At 44.5% G+C, this 20,198-nt stretch overlaps 1 protein-coding gene across 4 annotated transcripts in view; it reads left to right on the top strand.

The window, feature by feature from the left end:
- The window catches only part of PIK3C2B (phosphatidylinositol-4-phosphate 3-kinase catalytic subunit type 2 beta), a 106,524-nt gene that overhangs the window by 82,085 nt on the left and 4,241 nt on the right, over positions 1 to 20,198 (top strand). For all 4 annotated transcript variants that reach the window (XM_044445613.1, XM_044445606.1, XM_044445621.1 and 1 more), the window contains 14 exons: positions 3,645 to 3,833; positions 4,909 to 5,002; positions 9,029 to 9,123; positions 9,755 to 9,935; positions 10,562 to 10,669; positions 11,481 to 11,573; positions 12,487 to 12,616; positions 13,706 to 13,842; positions 14,632 to 14,801; positions 17,244 to 17,400; positions 18,164 to 18,273; positions 18,482 to 18,683; positions 18,871 to 18,995; positions 19,507 to 19,624. In XM_044445613.1, the coding sequence (XP_044301548.1) occupies positions 3,645 to 3,833; positions 4,909 to 5,002; positions 9,029 to 9,123; positions 9,755 to 9,935; positions 10,562 to 10,669; positions 11,481 to 11,573; positions 12,487 to 12,616; positions 13,706 to 13,842; positions 14,632 to 14,801; positions 17,244 to 17,400; positions 18,164 to 18,273; positions 18,482 to 18,683; positions 18,871 to 18,995; positions 19,507 to 19,624 (1,909 nt within the window). The remainder of the gene's footprint in view (positions 1 to 3,644; positions 3,834 to 4,908; positions 5,003 to 9,028; positions 9,124 to 9,754; positions 9,936 to 10,561; positions 10,670 to 11,480; positions 11,574 to 12,486; positions 12,617 to 13,705; positions 13,843 to 14,631; positions 14,802 to 17,243; positions 17,401 to 18,163; positions 18,274 to 18,481; positions 18,684 to 18,870; positions 18,996 to 19,506; positions 19,625 to 20,198) is intronic.

Genomic DNA, 20,198 nt, shown 5'->3' with positions numbered 1-20,198 from the left:
AGTATTGGCAGAACTTAATTGGCCATGTTATGGTTAATGTTAAAGGAGAGCTTTGCGCCATGCTGCTGCCCAGAGGGGCAGGCAACCTGGACGCAGACTGGTAAGCTCAGGGTGGCTACCAAGGGCAGCTTGCCTGCGGGGCAGAAAACCTGGAGACAGGGCTGTACTGAAAGGCAGGGTAGGCCAAGAGATGAAGCCTGGTCCAAAGACCCAGTGAGCTTCATGGCAGAGTGCAGAGTTGAACCTGGGACTCCTCAGCCTTACTCCTACAAGCTAACCATGGCGCCAGAATTGCTTTTCATAGAGGTAGGAGCCTTCTGGGCCTTTCACATATATCAGAGAGGCGGAAGGAGGAACCAGTGGCCCACCACTCTCTCTCCACAGTGTCCCCTGCCTCCACAACCCCATTTCCCCCGCTGCTCAGCTGTTTCTGCTGATCAGCAAAGCAGCAAGTGGGAGGAGAGGAAGAGGAGATTGCAAGGAGAAGGGGTTTTAGCTGCGTAGCAGTGAGGGGAGTGCATGGCTGCAGGGTCCCACTAACCGACTGCTGAGGAAGGATCCACCTTCCTCCATCAGCAGCCTGTTGCATTGCTGAAGTAGGTGCTGAGAAAAAGAGCACATTTTCTTAACATCCAGCAAGGAAACACAATCCTGAAGTGTGTGTGTGTGTGAGAGAGAGAGAGAGAGAGAGAGAGAGAGAGAGAGAGAGAATGGGGCAGAATGTTTGAATGCTTTGGCCCCACCCACCACTTGTAAGCAGCTCCTGAAAAATTGTCCACGAGGGAATGTTGCCTGGAGGCTGAAAAAAGTTCCTACCTCTATTAGGAAAGGAGTCAGGAAAGCAATGAGGTTTCACAGTCTGGTACTTCTGGTTTTAAATTGAAAGCCTCCATTGGGTGTTGTTCTCTGTGGATTATTCTCATTCTGGAATAATCTCTCTGACGTGCATTGGCAATTAAAGTACTTCCCCCCACCCCAACCCCACGAAAGAAGAAAATCAATTTTATGGCAAAAGTGCCAGTAAGATCTGCAGTAGGACTGTACTTACATGATAAAATGTTGTGCTTCTAACAGCATTAACACTAGATCTCTTTGGTTCTACTGCATGCCTCTTTTCTGCAATTAGCTAGAAGTGGAATTAAAGCACAGGCTTCCACATAAGCAGCTAATTTATATCCAGCAGTGCCTTTCCTCCCTGAACCAAGATCTGTTGAATTAAAAGCACAGGAGCCCTTCAAAACCTCGGCAGTATTTTGCCTGTAAACACTAAACAAGCTGGTGCTGCAATTGTATTACATCTGCTAAGTCCCATAATTTGATTATCTCTTCCCCAAATCTCACAAATCAGGTCTGAAAAAAATATGCAACAAACTGAGAAAGATTTTAAAAAATTAAAATCTGAAGGGCCATCACTGGCATTTTCTGGATGCTCAGTGAAAAATAAATGAAGACAGAGTGACAATTTCAGCAATAGGGCCCAGAACAGCCTTTGCCAGCCTGGTGATCAGCATGGCTGAAGGGTGCTGGAAGCTGTGATGCAGCGTATTTAGAGGGTGCACTGAGTTGGGGAAGGCTGACCTAAATGAAGGAAGTACCTGCAGCCCCTGTCTCCTAAAGCATGTTAAAGAAGGACCTTTCGTCCGTCCGTCCTTCCTTCCTTCCTTGTGATGATCTTCACAGCTGCAATGGGCCCTTAGAAAGGAGACTTGTATGCTAGGTGCCAAAGGTGATCCCCTTAATTTTCTGGTGGTTCCTGATCCTGGACCTGTGGTTGAGCAGATCTAATGTCGGGCTGCTTTTGCCACTTTCTGCTCACTGACAGCTCGCTGCTGTTGAGTGGCTGGCAGGCCGGCTGGCCCTTCCTGCCATTGTATAGGAGGCAGTGCCGCTTCCTTTCCTGTCTGCTCTGGGTCACTGCTGGGGTGTGAGGTTCTCATGGGTGGGCAACCCTTTTAGTCCACCCTCTTTGTTCTGGTGTGAGTGAATGAACTTCCTGCAGATGACTAAAGGAAAGTGGTGGGAACGGAGCTGGCCCTATTATGGAATTGCCCCTCCCGTCGAGCTTTGCCAGGGTCCTACTCCCCAGCCTCCCTGCCATTCCAGTAACTATGGAGCAGGGCTGATCTTGATGGCCCCAGAGCTCAGCTGCAGCCTCTCACAAAACCAGCCCTGGTCTCTCTCCAACTCTTCTCTGCCTTTCTCACTGTTTTGCCAATGCAGATCAGAAGAGCTTGATTAGAGACAGCCTGCAACCCTGGGAAATGGTTGTCAGTGCTACGGTTCATTGCTGGAATGCATCAAGCAAAAAAAGAGGCTGTCTTTTCTTCACTACTGAATAGCTACTCCTGTATATTTGGGATTAGAACCTTGTAGGATGACCACTTAAGCATTGCCAAGAAAAGGACAAAAGAGGGCACCTATCTGCATAAAATATGCACATGTTAATTATTTGTGTGTTTAGATGCACATCGTGAAATAATTACTACAATTTAAATAGAAACATAGTACACCTCACCATGAGGAGAGTGTGATTTTGTGAGCCGTGTTCCTGCTCAGTCTGTTGTCCAGATGTTAACTGTGGATGGGCTTCAAGACTTCCTTGGTTAACTTCAAGGATTCTGCCTTCTTATGGATCTATATTGTGAAACCGGGCACCGCCTTAATAAAGGGTGCCTTAAAATAAAGAACTGCCCTCTGTAAAATTTAACCTTCCCTGCCCTGATCAGATGCATGGTGAAGCATCTGCATGGTGGTTGGGAAGGGGGTGGGGGGAAATGCAGACAGAGCTTGATGTTAGAGCAAAGGTCCTTCAGTTATGAAGCCGTTACTCCTAACAGGAGACAGCCCACTTCCCCAGTGCTCCTGCTCTTTATCACCAGCTTCTGCTCCCTTTCTTCCTGCTGTTCTCTGGGAAGGAGAACCTTTGATCCCATTAGACAGGGGATGGAATTGCTTCAAGTTCCCTCATTAACCACCTGATCCCATCGCCTTCAGAGAGAGAAATGGATGGACCGATAATTGAAACAGGATGGTGTCCTTTCATAAGGGATTAAGTGGTGCATCTGTTTTTTCCCCAGTGGCTTTGCTGCTCTCTGGTGGTTACACAGAGCAACATTTTCTCTGTGATGACAATATCCTGAACAGTAATATATTATAAAAATAAGTGGTTTAATTTGATGGTTTGTTTAAGCAATTACCTAACATTTTCTGATATGGCAGTCCCTACTCACAGGATTACAATCTACTAAACACAGTAGGAAAGGAAAAGGGAAGTGGAGGAGAACAAGTCTTGGAGTGTGTCTGAGCGGTAATTTCTGACCTGGATCTGTGGGCTTCCTTGTCTTTTAATGTGTATGTCTGTACACACACACACACACCCATTTGGCTATAGAAACACACTATGCGGTAAAATCTTTCTCATTTTTCCTTTTCCTTATGCAAAGAATGCACATACATTTATTTTAAAATGCTGGAAACTACTTAGGTTAAATCAACAGCATCCTGTCTGCACTCTTGGCCAGCTGTAAACTCCTGGAAGGTTTACAAAGATGCTTTTATGACCTCTGCAGGCGAAGTTTCTCTTTGCCAACAAAACTCAAATAGCTTTGTGTGCTTGTGTGATCTTATGCTTCCTCTCGTCTCAGGCTAACAGATGCTGACCGGAAGCGGCTTTGGGAGAAGCGCTATTACTGCCACTCTCAGCCAGGCTCGCTGCCTCTTCTGCTCGCTAGTGCTCCAAGCTGGGAATGGGCCTGCTTGCCTGACATCTATGCCCTACTGAAACAATGGACACACATGAACCACCAGGATGCCCTTGGGCTTCTACATGCTGCGTAAGTATTCTTCCTGGAAGGTTGCTGATCTCTCTGCCAGGGTGAGTGGTTGAACGTTTTGGCCTAGAGCGCCTCTCATCCTGCATTACTGGCTTCCTCAATTATGGCCGCTGAGAGTTGTAGACTAAAACTTCTGGAAGGTCACGTGTTGTCCATGCCTTTCCTAGGTGTGGAAGCAGGTGAAGGCCTGATCCTTCTTTTGACATTGCACTTTGGCTTCTTAGATCTCCAGCCTTGATCTCTATCCCCCCACCCTTTATACTGGTGAGGTCCACATCCTCAGGTTGCTGCAGACCTATGAGTAGAATTCAGTGTGTTCAGTGGAATTCATGACTGAGTAAACTTACCTAGGATCAGCTTGCCTAAGGTAGTGAGAATGAGAATGCCCTGCTATGGGCTACAGAGATCTTGCATAGTTAATTGTTTCTCAGCAATCATGCACTGTTTTCCAGATAAACACCAGAGTCCTTTATTTATTTATTTAAAACTTTTCGATACTGTCCCTTCACAGATGTCTCAGGAAGGTTTACAACACCATTAATAAAATAGAATAAACATAGAAATAAGAGTAGGAGTTGCACCAAAGCCCCAGTTGTGGATTAACAAGATGTAGCCCATTGTGTATCTGTCCACAAATGCTATAAATTTGTGCTTTTATGGGAAAATATACAATTGTTATACAAGTCATTGTGAGTTGAATTATGCTCAGTCAGCTTACCTATGCAGTATACATGCCCCATTATTGGAAAATGAACACCATTTAGAAAAATGACGTAAATTTGATGCTTATAGGAAAAAGTGTACAGTTTTTATATATGTAAGTCTCTCAACATGCTCAAATAGAAACATCATTTTGAATTGGCTGCACATGTGTGCTGTACCACATACCTCCATATATGAAAACGACCAACATGTATTAGTCTACAATGGTTATACATTTGGTGATTTTCTGGGAAAAGTGCATGATTTTTGTCTGTACTACTATACTGTTGAAGGTGGTTATCCACATGGAACTGGGATTCATTCCTTTAAGCAAGCATCTGTCATGGACTCAAATATTGGTCTGTGACTGTAGGTTCCCAGATCAGGAGGTGAGGAGGACAGCTGTGCAATGGATTGATTCCATATCCGATGCTGAGCTCCTGGATTATCTGCCCCAGCTGGTACAGGTAAGTCAGTGCATTGCTTGCAAGATGGTCCACAGCCTTGTTATGCTAGCTGGCCTTTTTTGCTGTTTTAGGTATTTCTGTGGCGAAACTCCAGCTGCCTGCATGCCTGAAAGCTTTTTATTTTATTTATTTTGGTTTTGCTGTTCTTGTTAGAGGACTTTTAAACGACTTCACATAGCAGGTAGTTGCACCAGAAAACCCCATGGGAGGAGTCCTGCTTAAGTCCCTTAGGGGGCTTTTCAGAAAGTTCAAGCAGCTGGAGAGGCTGCAGGGAATGAGCTTGTGTGAACAGGGAAGTAAGCATCTGTTTCTCCTGCATGGTGGTGCACCACCCGACATGTTCTCAGGATTGTGCCTCTCATATGAGGATATATCATTTCCCTCATATTCAAAGCGCACTTACTTTCAGAAAATGGCATCCATTCTCACTGTGCATTCAGTTTGGCTTACAGGTCCTGTGCGGTGTGTGTGACTTCACAAGTGTCACAAACCTCTGTTGGGTCATTGTGTCTCCTCTTACTCCTTATAGCAGCCTTCCCCAGTCTGGTGTCTTCAGATGTTTTTGACCACAGCTCCCAACATTGTAGCAGCTTTCCCTAATCTGGTGGCCTCCACCGGCCATGCTAGCTGGGGCTAATGAGAGTTCTAGTCCAAACCATATAGAGGGCACTGAGTTGGGGACTGTTGGGGAAGCAGGGCTGCTCAGCTAAATATTCCCCATCTACCCACCAGCACCTCCCTTTGGCCTCAATGGCTGCACAGCCCAGTTTTCCCTCTACTGCCCAGCTTTTCCTAATCAGCTGAGCCCCAGAAGCAGGGGCAAGGCGTTCAGCATTTTTTCAGCATTCTCTCCCTAGAATTGCCTCCCTGCTGATCTGTGCTATCATACACAGAACAGGATCAATTTTGCTTTGTCATGTTATATCACACCAAGGACAGACAGCATCACACAGGGCTTCTGCAGACTTGGCCTCAAGGGATGAATCAGCAGAATTTGCTGTTAGGGACAAGAGCTTTGAGAGCCAGAGATAATTTTTTCTGTGTCATAAGGAACGTGCAAAACCCTCAGAGAAGCATGAGTTATACACACGCCCATGTAAGAACAGCTGCTGACACTGCACTTGAGGGAGACATCAGGGTTTCTTGAGGCTCTGGTGCAAGATTTTCTGCAACCAAGGTAGATCTCAAGGCAGCCTGGAGAAGCAGCATGTCAGGCTGTAAGCACAGAATTTTACCAGGCTTTTATTTCAGATGAGGCTTTTATTATGCAACTGTACTACACGCACCTCATCTCATGAGGAGTGGAGGCATTGTCACTTCAATTTGTAACCCCCCTCCCCCACTTTCCTACTGTTTCTTCCATCTTCTTATGTTAATGGGGAAAAACCACTAACAAAGAAAAGATGGAATCGCTGCAAAATGCTTTTGGGTGGTAAATGCTGGACACCCTCTATTTGGAAGTATCCTGTCATTTTCCATTTGTAACCCTCCCATGTTTTCCCACCTTTTCTTTCATCTTTTTTTCTGGGATATGCATCCATCCAGCCATCTCTTTTAATGCTGCAATTCTATACTCACACGTGAAAAAGAACTATTGAAGTCAATGTGTTGTATCGCTGAGTAGACATGCATAGGATTGCTCTGTAAGGAAGATATGATGGAGATAGGTACTTAATACCTATTGACTGGTAATGCCAGGAGCCCTCCCTCTGGATGCACCCACAGTGTGCACTTCTGTTGGCCTTTTTCTAGCGTATGGGCAAGTGTATATTAGACCAATGGCCCCGCACCCTCACAAAGGATGGCTGTCATCTCTACTTCAAGGCACTCTGCCTTTTGACTCTCACTTTCTGTCTTTCTCAAACAATAACATGAATTTTCCACATTACTTTGCTTGACTGGGCAGGGGAAAGCCTTTAGATGTAGACTGCTGACCCATATTAGGTTTTCAAGGAAGGGACTGCTTTTGGCAGCTGCAGAGCCTACAATAACTCATCTCGGCAGCAGAGGGGCAGTGGTTGTCTGCAAAGTAATGTAGCTTCTCCCACTCCTGATCGAAGATGTAGTACAGTAACCTCTCCTTTAATTAACTTTCCATAGAAGCTTGGCCTTCATGCTCCACTTCAGTGAGAGATGGAATGTGATGGTACAGGCAACACCCTTGTGAGGTGAACCTCTTGTTGCACACCTCTTACATGAATACTGCCATCACTCCTGCTGCACTCATACTCCTGAGCTGTAGAGTATCTCAGCAATTGTACTTTTAATCAGTGATGAAGATCTGTTGCTGGCTAAAATACATGCACACACACCCTTCCCAGGTGACACAGAACAGGTTTCAGTGGCCTTTTCCTTCCTTTTCATTAGACCCAGGATTGTAATGTAAATAAGTAGGCAAATGGGCAGGAGTGGCTCCTTCAGGTGCTCTAGGAAACAGCCAAGACCCAGAGAATGAACTGGGTGGATTTCATTAAGCAGGGGAAAGCAGGAGTGTTGATAAGCCTGGGCCCAAACCTCTTTCTCAGGCCCCTTGATCTGTTCAATTGGTGTCAGTGAAAGATTATGTTCCCCAGTCTAGTTAGCTGGAAGCCAGTGTCAGGCAGATTGCAGCTGGGGAAAGAAAGATTAATTCCTCTCCCAACATGCTGCAGTGTCCCCCACTCTCCTGCATGGCAATTAAAAACTTAATAGTGGGGCTAGTGGGAGATTTTTTCCTGAGTAGCCATGTAGCCAACAGTAGCTGAGTAGCCAAGCCAGGGGGAACACAGCTGGGCAAGGAAGCGTTAATAGTTCCGTCCGTTGTGCATGCCACTCAATCCCCTCCTTCATTTGACAATTAAGATTTAAAAAACAAACGTCCATTGATGGCAATGTAAGATTGGGCCCCAAATGTTTACATTTCTAGCAGTGCTTCCAGGGGAGGGTCTCAGAGAGAAAGAAACAGAGTACAAGTTAGAATAAGCCAATGTAGGTTTGCATAGCCTAAACTAAATAACGATCAAGCTAGGTTCCAAGTTGCATGTGAACTGATATGCTTCTTCTTGGGTGTCAAGTTGAAGACTGCAGAATTCTGTAAAAACTCATTGGTCTTTGCCGTGTCTGGTTGGGGTGGAACTGACTGACAGGATGCCACCATTCAGGAGCTAGCAAGAATTGCCTCCTGTCAGGCTTCTGTATGCAAGTGGCGGCGATTCACACTTGCCAAGGCAGGAAACGAGAAATGAGAGGAGAAAATTGTGGGGGACATTCCTTTTCTGTTGCTGCTAAACAGAGCTAGTATAGGAAGGAGTCCTTTGTGGATTTTGGCAAAAGAAAGATCAGGAAACAGCCACTGCCAGCTTCTCTATGGTGGAGAAGGGAGTCTTTTGAACAGTACTTGAAGCGCATGACAGCAATGCAAAGTAATTATTCTGAGGGCAGTGTCATGCAGCAGATAGCACGTTGGGCTTGGGCCTGGGTTCACATCCCGGCTGAGATGTGAAGCTCATAGCTTCAGTAGCAGCTGGAGATAATCCACTATTCTTGCAGCCTAACCTACTTGACAGGGATTTTATGGGGTTATAGTGGGAGAACTCCTCATATTACCATTCTAGTCTCATTGCAGGCAGGCCAGGAAATAATATGTAAAAAATAAGTAAGCCCCAAGAATATGTGGGCTGGTATAACCAAAGAACCCAAGCGGACTCACATCATGGTGTAAGACTACTTGGAGCATGTGTTCTTCACTTGTCCAGATGTTTGTGGGGAAAACTGGCATCTATTTATTTATTTATTTATTTATTTAAAAATTTCTATGCCACCCCATTCGCCGAAGCCTCGGGGTGGCTTACAAAACATCAGTTAAAAATATAAAACACTAAAAATATAAAACACATTAACATTATAAAATAAGTCGCCCTGGCCTTCCTCCTCTTGTCTTTGTGTCTCCTCTTGTGGAGCTCCTGTGTGCTGACCACATAAGAAAATGGCTGTCTGTCTGAGTGAGCTGTCTGTTTAAATGGAAACCAATCTGTTCCCTTCTTACAGGCCCTCAAATATGAATGCTACCTCGACAGCCCTCTAGTGCGGTTTCTTATGAAGAGAGCCATCTGTGACCTGAGGATTACCCACTATTTCTTCTGGTAACGTTGGCAGATGTGCTGTTGATATATGGAGAGGATTAGACATAGAGGGATAGTTACTTTTAAAAAAAATGAAAGAAATAAATGAAGGAGATACGATCACCCAACTTGAATTTTGCTCTCTAGCGAAGACCAGAGGAAGTTGCAAGCTATTTTTCTCCCAAAGGCCAGAACATTTAGCTTTCATTCTCTAGAAGATCATCTGCCCTTTTGATAAAAGATTGCTTTGTTAAGCTTTTTCCCCACATGGATTATAAACAGGGGCTCCTCTGTTCCTCTTTGCATGGAATTCTGTTTATCTAGAATCCAGAAACGTGATTAGGTTACTGAAAATCTCTCCCTTTTTTAATTAAAAAAAGAACAAGCTTCATCATGACAAGTATTTGAAAACTTAATAGTTTAAGGAGGCTGAAAACATGACTAGTCTGAATATTTGACCTGCTGAGCCCCCTGTTTGTGCTTCAGCACACAAATATCCCTTTGCTTATTTTGATCTCTCTACAAAATGTGTAGATGTCCCCTTGTTTTGGGAACAGCAACTGATATGTGTGGTCTTACTGACCAGGTTGGGACATGAATATGTTCCCCACACATCCCAGTATTTCTCCTGAAAATGTATCCATTGCCCTAGGTTGCTGAAGGATGGCCTTAAGGATTCCCAGTTCAGCATCCGTTACCAGTATCTGCTGGCAGCTCTGCTGTGCTGCTGTGGGAAGGGCTTGCGAGAAGAGTTTGACCGCCAGTGCTGGCTTGTTAACACCCTGGCTAAGTTGGCTCAGCAGGTCCGTGAGGCTGCTCCATCATCTAGACAGGTACCAGTGTTTGTGAACTTCTGTCTTCCACTATTCCTGGAGGAGGGTGTGCTGGCAAAGGAATAATTAAACACGGAACCATGTGCCCTGGTTAAAACGGGCTTGTCAGGCAGTTCAAAGGATACCAGCGTTCAGTGCTTTTAACTTAAGAATTTATCTCCTGGGGCAATTTTATTTGTTAAAACTTACCATGGTTTTAATGATGCATTTTTTTAGTGTTTTGGGGTCACAGTTATTTTAAAGTAATCTATAATCCACCTTGTGAGGCCTTTCCTCCTGCAAAACAAACTATAGATTAATCATCATCATCTTGATAATTTTGATAGTATTTATAGTATTAGTATGCCATCAACTCAACTTCATTGCAGTCATAAATGTTTTAACTGTGTAACTAAAACCAGAATTGAGGTGCTTCTTCGTACAAAACCTGGTGGGGAGCAGACTACCATAGCATATAGGTGGTGCTTTCCAAACCTAATAGCAAGAACTGATGACCTACTGAGATATGACTTTTGGTGATGCCAGGACTAATGTTGGGTTGGCTGTGGAAAGGGGTGAAGAGGTAGACTGCAGGGGAACGACGGGGAATTCTGTGTTCGATGCCTTCTGTGCTGTTGTTTCTTCAGGCCATCCTTCGTGAGGGGCTGGAAGATGTAAAGCAGTTCTTCAGCGTCAGTGGCTCCTGCCGCCTACCACTAAGTCCCAGCCTGCTCGTGAAGGGGATTGTGCCCAGGGTATGGTTCTGACTGCCAGAAACACTATTGTGGCTGCACTATGGAAATGTGGGATAATTTCCCTTCTGTACCTTAGGGGTCATGCAGGAGAGCGTCCTGTGCTCCCAGGCAGGGTCATAGCTCAATGGCAGAGCAGATACTTCGCATGCCAAGGGTTCCACATTCCATCTCTGGCGTATCCAGGAAGGGCTGAGAGACCTCTGCCTGAAACTCAGGGGAGAACCCAACAATCAGTGGATGACACTGAGCTAGGTGGACCAAAGATCTGACAGCTTCCTGAGTACTGAAGTTGACAAGCATAGCAACACAGTTTGCATAGCCAGGATTTGGAGGTAGCTGTTTCCTCTCTGTTGCATAACAAGCTACTACAGAACAGGTCAGTTCCTCAGGATGAGAAGCATTGGCCATTCTGTGCTGTAACTTTAATGTTCTTATCACATCCCCTTTCGATTTTGATTTTTGGCTAGTGCAATATCATCTGACTTGTATCTTGCGTTAAACCTCACCCTTCAGGTCCATACTGTACCAGCCCCACATATGTTTGGTCTTAATCCAAGGCCAGGTATTCATTTTCCACAATCTTCCCATACTGTTCAAAAGGAGTAAAATAGATAATCCTGATTTTTTTTTCTAAGTTCTGTTCACCTCTGCAATACCCTGTCCTCATAGAATTAATGGCAGAAAAGCTCTTCTGCCTCAGAGGTGGTGGTACCTTTGTGGAAGGTATCCTCCAGATCTGTGGTACCACAGCTGCCAGCATCCCCATTCTAATCATGCCCCCACTCCCTGTCTCCTCTTCCCTTGGCTGCAGGATTGCTCCTATTTCAACTCCAATGCTGTCCCTCTGAAGCTCTCCTTCCAGAATGTGGACCCTCTTGGAGAGAATATCCGTGTCATCTTTAAGGTGAGTCCCAGGGTTTCTTCTCTGATTGTAGCCAGGACTTTCCTTCATTCTGCACAGATGCCTCCTAACAAAACCCAGCATTGCCTGATCTGGTGTGTGCAGGCTGCAGGTGACCGAGCTGTGTCCTGTGACTTGCTCTTGCTCTTTCTAAAACTGTGAGATCAAGGACCATGGTTAGACCTTTCAGTCTGTGGCAAGCAGGTCTGAGGGAAAATCTGAGGACCCATGGGAGAAAAAGCATTCACAGACTCCAGGAATTCCTGTCTAGCCTCCTTATTGCAAGCCTTCCTCCCCAGTCCCTCTGTCTTCTTTTCTTTCTAGGTTTGAAAGGGAGTATGTGGGTGTTTGCAGTGGAGAAAGAGAAACTATAGACCTTTCTGCCTGCCATATTATACTTTTTCAGGGCCTGGTGCAGCAGGAAGGGAGTACTCCCACTCTCTACTAGCTCTGAAGTGCCATTTCTCCTTCCCTTCTGGGGATGCTGTGCACATGCCTTCTTTCCTCAGCTGTGATCCCAGTAGATGCCACCATTACGTGAAGATTTCGTCCTCACTGCTAATTGCCATGGCGAGTTGGGGCAATAGGATTTGCTGTAATCATGGCTGGGGTGGGAAGGCTGATAGTAGATGCTTGACTTACTTCACCTGAGGGGAGGCTAATTCCAGAGGTGGTAGTGGCGAATATGTGCTGCCACCATATAGCTATATGTCACAGAATGCATAGCTTGACCCTTAGTGTCTATGATTTTGTGGATAAGCTGATGCATGTGTCCTATCTGAAAATGAAGGGGTGTTCTATGTACAGCTGGATGCACTTGAATAAGGAAATATATTTTGTGGCTTCAAGTGTTACAAAGTGTCACAAAGCCCTGGAAATGGCCAGCCATACCCAGTGTTCTTTTAATGCCCCACAGTGTGGAGATGATCTCCGGCAGGACATGCTAACTTTGCAGATGATTCGCATCATGAACAAGATCTGGGTGCAAGAAGGTTTGGACATGCGCATGGTCATATTCCGTTGTTTTTCCACCGGCCGTGGCAGGGGTAAGTTTGGATCCACGTAGGACACATTTTCCGTTCTTGTTGGTTACTGTTGCTGAACTGCAGCTACAGGGTTTTCAGGCTAGCAGAATCTGTGACATATCACTGATTTCAAGACTGAGAACAAGATAAAAAGGGAGCTATAAACTACCACCTCTCTGGGTATAAGCTAAGAGCATAACAATGGCCTTGCTGAGCCAGAACAAAGAGTAGGGATTAGTTTTCCAATTCAAATCCCTACAACACCTAACAAGATGGCCGGTTTTTCTCTGGTAATCAGAACTATTAACTTTTAAACCTGCAGGTTCTAGTCTTATCCATTATGGTACTGATAAGCTACCTACCATTTATTTGTGAGGACAAACTAGCTATGTACATCAGGTGTCTCAGCCTGAGGGCCACATTTAATTTAATAAAAGCTTGGTGGGGGCACATTCCAATAATGTGCAAGCCAAAGGCAAAAGGAATAGGCCCAGTGCACCCCCCCTTCCCTGCATATTTCATCTTAAAGCTGTAACAGCCAGTAACTAAGACCCAGGAGAGGTACTGAGGCATTACAAAGAAAAGAGAAGAAAAACATGCAAAAACCCGGAAACTACCGAATAGCACTTGAGAGATTGTGGAAATGGAGAAAGGGTTGTATTCATCTAGGGAACCTCAGAGGGCAGGATTTAGCTCATGGTCCTGAGGTTTCACACTTCTGATGTAAGCAATAATTGCAGGATCCTCTGGTTAAAAAAATATGTATACACTATTTTTTCTGGGCAGCCACTTGTTTCAGCGGTAGATGCATTGCTTATGTGGTATGTTGCCCTTCTGAGGCTACAGAAGTATCCCTTGAATTCTAGAACATGGAAGGCTCATTGGTAGGTACTTCAGCATGGAACTTAAGAGTTGTTCAATGACATGGTTTTGTTCTTCGCCAAACAAGGTGGTCACTTTTCTGACATAGGCTGCACAAATAAGAGGAAGATGATATTTCAAAGCCCCTGTGGTAAAAATCCCAGCCCAGGTTGGGTTGTTTCTTAGTCCATTGCCTGTGGGGACTGTTGTCTTTCTTGGCAATCTTTATAAATATTTGCTGTGTTACAGGGATGGTGGAGATGATCCCCAATGCAGAAACCTTGAGAAAGATCCAGGTAGAGCATGGTGTGACAGGCTCCTTCAAGGATCGTCCCCTTGCAGACTGGTTACAGAAGCACAATCCCAAGGAGGATGAATATGAGAAGGTAAATCTGGTGAAGAGAGAGCATAACATCCTTTACCAGAGAATGAGCTCTCAGTGCTATGTTCAAAGATTGCACTAATGTTAAACTTGACATGTTGTATTTGGAATCTTGCAATTTAACTAATTGCAAAAGTAGGGCAGAAACTTAATCTGGACTTGTATATGTGCCATACTTGCAGTTCCAAATTTGTATATGTTTCCATAGCAAATGTTAGATAGGGAAGACTTACATACTTTAACATCTTAGCTATGCAGAAAGAATGGTAAAAGTTCAAGTCAATTTTCTAAAATGACACAAAATTAACAAGCCCAGAACAACTCTATGAATCAGCAGCAATGGAGCCTTTCAGCTTCAGAAGAGTGCATGAAAAAGCAGTTTCCTCTTACAGGAGACTGAGGAAGCTCTTCTGTGTTACTGAAAAAGCCTACCTATAAGGTCAAAGTTCAGTCAGAGAAAGTGCTTGGCATGGGCATTTAATTCACAGGAAATTTCATAAAGGAGAAAGTTATGTTATAAGGGGAGATCATAGATCGTTACAAGGTAGTTTTAGACACCCTTCTGCCAAGCCAGGGCTCCAATTTGTTCCAGAAAACAAGGTGGGATATATATGGGATATATATGTATTCTCTCTCTCTCTCATTCTTGACACGCACACACATACACATTCATCAAATATTTCTCCACACTTTGCGGAAGCCTTTTCATTTTTCTCTTGTGGAACAGGTTGCCTGGTCTCCTTGCTTCCTCACTCGACACTTTACTTTTCTAACATAGGTCTTCTTTTCCCAGGCAGTAGAGAACTTCATCTACTCATGTGCTGGCTGCTGTGTAGCCACTTATGTGCTGGGAATCTGTGACCGGCACAATGACAACATTATGCTGAAGACCACAGGACACATGTTCCACATTGATTTTGGCAGGTTTCTGGGCCATGCCCAAATGTTTGGCAACATCAAGAGGTGAGCACTCTGAACCAGGGGTCCTCACTAATTTTGGACCTTCGAGCACATTTGGGAATTTGAGAAATTGCTGTGGGGACCACCGCAAAATGCCAAGTATGCACCTTTCCACTTCGGCATCTGTGTGTCACATCTGTGAATTGTGGACGGCATCTTTCTACAGACGCATTTTTTGTGTATCTCCACGCGATATCATAATGTCTTTTTAATAAAATATTATCTAATTCAGCTAGTTACTGACAACAAGTTTTGTCAATGCCCGATGGCTGCTTTTCTTTGGAGGAGGTTATTAAACAGATAATTTTGTACTGAAACAGCCTTTAGTGGACTTACGCACACTCTTTTAAATTATTTCCCTGCTTCATACAAATTTAAAAATGAAAGGGGAAGTGGTTTCTCTGTGCCTTTTTGACAGCTAAAAGACTGAAATTACAACATGAGAAGAATAAACTCTCATTACTTGTAATGCAACCTTACAAACCTTCAATATATGAATGGACTGCATACAGCTGCCAATTTCAAATGGATAGTTATTTGGATATTTGGTCTGCTTTTGTTGAAGCCGAAGAATAATTGCTAGAAAGCTGAATGCATTTCATACAAATTTGTGTACATATATTAAAAATGGGGGAAATTAAGAGGTTTGGAGATCACTTTGTGGGCATCATTGTAGGTGTCCGTATGGGTCTTGCAAGAGGCACCATGGTGAGGACCCCTGCTTTCACTGGACTAGTTTGGCTAACTGAATTTTTGGTGCCTGGGGCATGCATTAATTTCGGAACAAAATGTGAAAATAAATGATGGGGAGGATATAATTTAGGCACCCTGATTTTAGTTTCTCATGTTTGTTTCACATAGTATTTGCAAATAGAATTATCTCTGAAACTGAGCAGAGCTTATTGCCTTTTATTACAAATGCACACATTCCTAGAACACTGTGTAGAGCTCAAAGAGAATTAACTGTGAAAGCGATGAAACTGACCAGACATTCCAACTCCAAATGGTCCCATTTTGTCCAGTCTCTTGAAATTTGAAAGGAATTTTGCCCTAGGCTGGCAGATTTAATGATACTTTGCAAGGCAGTGGTTACAAGCAGGAGAGATGCAGCTGCATGTTCCATTTCAAACCAGAGGGAAGTTTATAAGATGAGTGCCTTGAAAATTGCCTAGGAAAAGCAGCCCATGAGCAAAAACAACTCAAAATGCCATTCCATTTCAATGCAAATTGGCAGGAACACTGCCAGGGGTAAATGTAAGCTCATGTAGTTTTCCAAAGGCATAATTGGACTCTCTGGGATGTACATGTTCCTCTCCCATCACTGAAACCCGTGGAGCTTCACATTATCGTCCTGTCCTCCCCCCACCCCTTACTTCCTCCCACTCCTGAGTTTGTGGAAACAGGGTCAACAACCAGCTTTCTCAGGTTACATTTTGACAGCCACAGAAAACTCCTTCAAAGTGCTCAAGTGGCATCTTGGAGAGGCTGTCCGTGGCTCTCAGAACCTTTAAAAATGTGGAAAAATGATTGCTATTTTTTAAAATTGAATCATCCTTGTGCTCTGTAAACCTTCACAGTTGCACCAGTGTGAGGACCAGTAGCCTTAGCTGGGGCAATGTTGAGGGTGTGCCTTCTGCCAAGTAGAGCAGGTATCAGTCCTGAACTTTGCCTAGAAGAAGCTCTGAATTGTTTTCCTTCCCACATTGGTTTCTCTGGGTAGCTGTTAAAAGATGAGCTGTTGAGAGAAACCAATGGTGTGAGTGATGTTTGCTCATGAAAAGAAGGTGCCGTGGTTTGCACCCTTTTTGTAGTAGGAGCCTCATCTTCATTTTCCTGCCAGGTAGTCTACATTTTGCCTCTAGGTGCTTGAGAAAGTGCAAAAGCGCATCTCTCACAAGCCTTCTTGTTGGGAAAAGGAGCTTTGACAGACAGGTGACAAAAAATTGGGTCCTGTTAAAAAGGGGGAGTTGACAGAGCAGTGAGTGGTTTTTGACTGGGACTTAGAGCTACTGAGGTCCCAGTCCAAAACCCCCACTTCCATTGCTCTGTCCTTATGTTTCCATGTCATGTGAACCCAATCACTGTGTTTTCTAAGCTGGAGGTAAAGTGTGTTTCAAAATGTTGTTAGCACAGCATCTTTCTAGTCCATCCGGTTTGCCAAACACAACACTGCAAAGGCCTTGTTTCATGGAATGTAAAACACAGATATTTCTGTGGAATGTTTCAGGATTTTTCCTGCTATTGCTATGCAGTTCACACATGCATGCGACTTTGTTTCAAGAGTAGGAATGTTTCAAAGTCCTTCAGAATAATGCAGGCTATTTGTGGGTTTAATAGGACTAATGCCATATGAGTGCATTGAGTTGTGTTTGAGAACGAAAGCATAGCTTTCTTTTGTTCCTGGGATCAGCCACATTATGATGCATGCACAAATCTTCCATACAGGGACCGGGCTCCTTTTGTCTTCACATCGGACATGGCTTATGTCATCAATGGCGGCGACAAGCCCTCCAGTCGCTTCCATGACTTTGTGGACCTCTGTTGCCAGGCTTACAACCTGATTCGCAAGCACACCCACCTCTTCCTCAATCTTCTGGGCCTGGTGAGATACCTATCCCACACCTCTCCGTTGCATTCTAGTAGTGCTGCATCTGTCCAGGCAGTACAGCAGAATTGTTGACCATGGGATCGCCAACTGATCTTTGCAGCTGATTTTGTGGTTTTGGCCTAGTGCGGGCTTCCCCAACTTGGTTCCCCAACTTGAAAATCCAACACAACAGGCTCCCCCCCCGCTGTTTAATGTGTATAGAACAGTAACTATCATTGCAGCAAGTTCACCATCATTTTGGTTAAATCTGGCCACCTTACAAACATACATCCTGCACTACATGCAATGCCCAAACACAACATAGGACATCAGAGTTCCTGGAAGGTGACTCTCTACCATCCTTGCTGCCACATATTCACAATTTTGTCATGCTATATTGCACCAAGAGATATAGGTTCAGGTACAAGGATTAATAAGGCAGGTGCATTTCTCTCCCCCATCCCCCACATCACCCAATCGTCCTCTCCTCCTGCTTCCCTCCAACTATGGGACTAAGACTCAAAAGGATGATGGCTCCCCATCCCCAACTATTGCCTTGCCTCCTTCCTTGTTCCTGAGACTTCAGCAGGCATTGTTTGTGCACATGTACCCTGACCACAGGGATTAGGAACATGCCGCCGCTCGTTTTTAAAGAAAAGCTGGAGAAATCAGATTACATGTGGCACTTCCTAGAATCATGGAATGCTCACAGGTCAAGTTTAGGGCCGTTGCACTTCTTTGGCTTCTGGCACTAACTGCTGTGCTCTTTGGTGCCCAGATGCTGTCCTGTGGGATCCCTGAGCTTTCTGACCTTGAAGACCTAAAGTACGTCTATGATGCACTGAGACCACAGGACTCAGAGGCAGATGCCACCACTTATTTCACCAGGTGAGGGGATACTTTTCTGAAGCTTACTAGCTGGGAGGGCAAAATGGGAAGGATTCCACAATCTCAGTTTCCCAAAGGTACCTCTGCAGAGAAGTATGGGTCCTCAGGGTCTTCTGTGAGAGGTCCATCATGTCCACTGCATATCTTGGGATAAAGCTGTCAGTTCCATGGCAGTGGTACTACTGTGAAGTTTCATTCCTTGCTGCAGGTTGATAGAGTCCAGCTTGGGAAGTGTAGCCACAAAGCTTAACTTCTTCATTCACAACTTGGCACAGATGAAATTCACAGCCTCTGACTCCCGGCCAACGCTTTCCTTTGCTCCTCGTGTGTATACCCTCAAGATGTCCAGCCGAATCCTTGATGTTTTCCTCTGCCGCCATGAAAAAGTCTTCAATCCCAGCAAGGGCTACGTGAGTCCCTTCAGTGGCCATTTTGGTACAACGGGTCAGCAGTGGGGTAGAGGCAGCATTAGGGGAGCCCATGTGAGACTGTCTTGGAAGAGAGGTTTAAAGCAAAAAGCAATCTATACCACTCATGGAGCAACATCTCAGAAGGTGAAGCTGAACTCTCAAAAGAACCTGTCTCCCTACGTTGCAGATATATATCGTGAAGGTGGTACGAGAGGCTCCCTCTGAGGTCACATATATCCAGCGAACCTTTGAAGAGTTCCAAGAGCTGCACAACAAGCTGCGCCTCATCTTCCCCTCCTTGCATCTCCCCAGGTTAGCATCATTTGGTTTACAAACCCTGCTTCCATTGATGCTGTGCTGTGCACACATTCAGGATGCAAGCTTAGGAAACTGGTTTAGGTGTATGTTTAAACTCCAGGTGTTGTTGGACCAACGATGGTATATCAGAACACTTGTTTCATGGATGCCATTTTTGCTTTCACAGATAACTGCCTTCTTTTAGGAATTGTGTGTATAATAGGGGAAACTGCCCTTCGAAGAGGCTTGTTCTACTTAGAACTGTGTGTGTGAATCTCATGATTAACTGTGTGTATTAATTGTATTTCTCTGTGTGCGTTTCTCATATTACTAAGTTAACTGCAAGCTTCCTCTCTGGAACAATATGATACAATTTTACCATTAATTTGTTTGTACTGTCAGGGCAAGAAGCAAGCATTTTGAGGAATTCTGCTGCTTCTATTGAGAATTTCCTTTTCTTTGCGGCTGAGATCAAAGCTTAAAAAGAACTCTTCCCTATTCCGCCTCACCCCATGCAATTTTCTAGTTTCCCTAGCAGGTTTGTGATTGGACGGTCACGAGGAGAGGCAGTGGCTGAGAGGAGGAAAGAAGAACTAAATGGTTACATTTGGCATCTGATTCATGCAACCCCGGAGGTGGCTGAGGTAATATTCTGGTTTACATGTAACACTTAAGTCCTAATTTATTTATTTAAACCATGGCTTGTTGCTCTAGCCAGGGTTTGTAAGGAGATCAAACAAAACTTGTTTTTTAAAGGTTCTGGATTGTGCCCCCCCACCTGCTCCCTCCCTGCATCCAAACTGCCTTTGTGTCACTGCCATACTGGCATATAAAGAAGCTAGATTTTTTAAAGTGCACTTTTCTGCTGTCTCGGTAGTCCGATGAAGCAACCCATGAACAACCCATGATGCTATTTGTACACAATGGATTTGCATGCTATGACAGCCCATAGTTTAAACATGAACAACCTACAACATTTCACAACCAAAGACAAACCATGGGTTCTCTTTGTGGGTTGTTCGTGGTTAACAGCAAATGGTTAACACATAGCTGGATTTGCATGTAATAATTCACAATTCAACCCATGGTTTGTTCTTTTGTGAGAAACAAGTCAATGCAAAAAGAAGGGAGTAACATCAGTATGAATAAGGGTCATTTGAAGGCTCAGATTGCCATGCATACTAGTTTCATCTAAACTGTACTGCAAATCTTATGCCC

The sequence above is a fragment of the Varanus komodoensis genome, unplaced genomic scaffold (genome assembly GCF_004798865.1).
Source record: "Varanus komodoensis strain SLA01 unplaced genomic scaffold, ASM479886v1 scaffold1, whole genome shotgun sequence".
NCBI lineage: Eukaryota > Metazoa > Chordata > Lepidosauria > Squamata > Varanidae > Varanus > Varanus komodoensis.
Note: the sequence above shows the minus strand (reverse complement) of the source record. Positions and strands in the feature narration are given on the sequence as shown.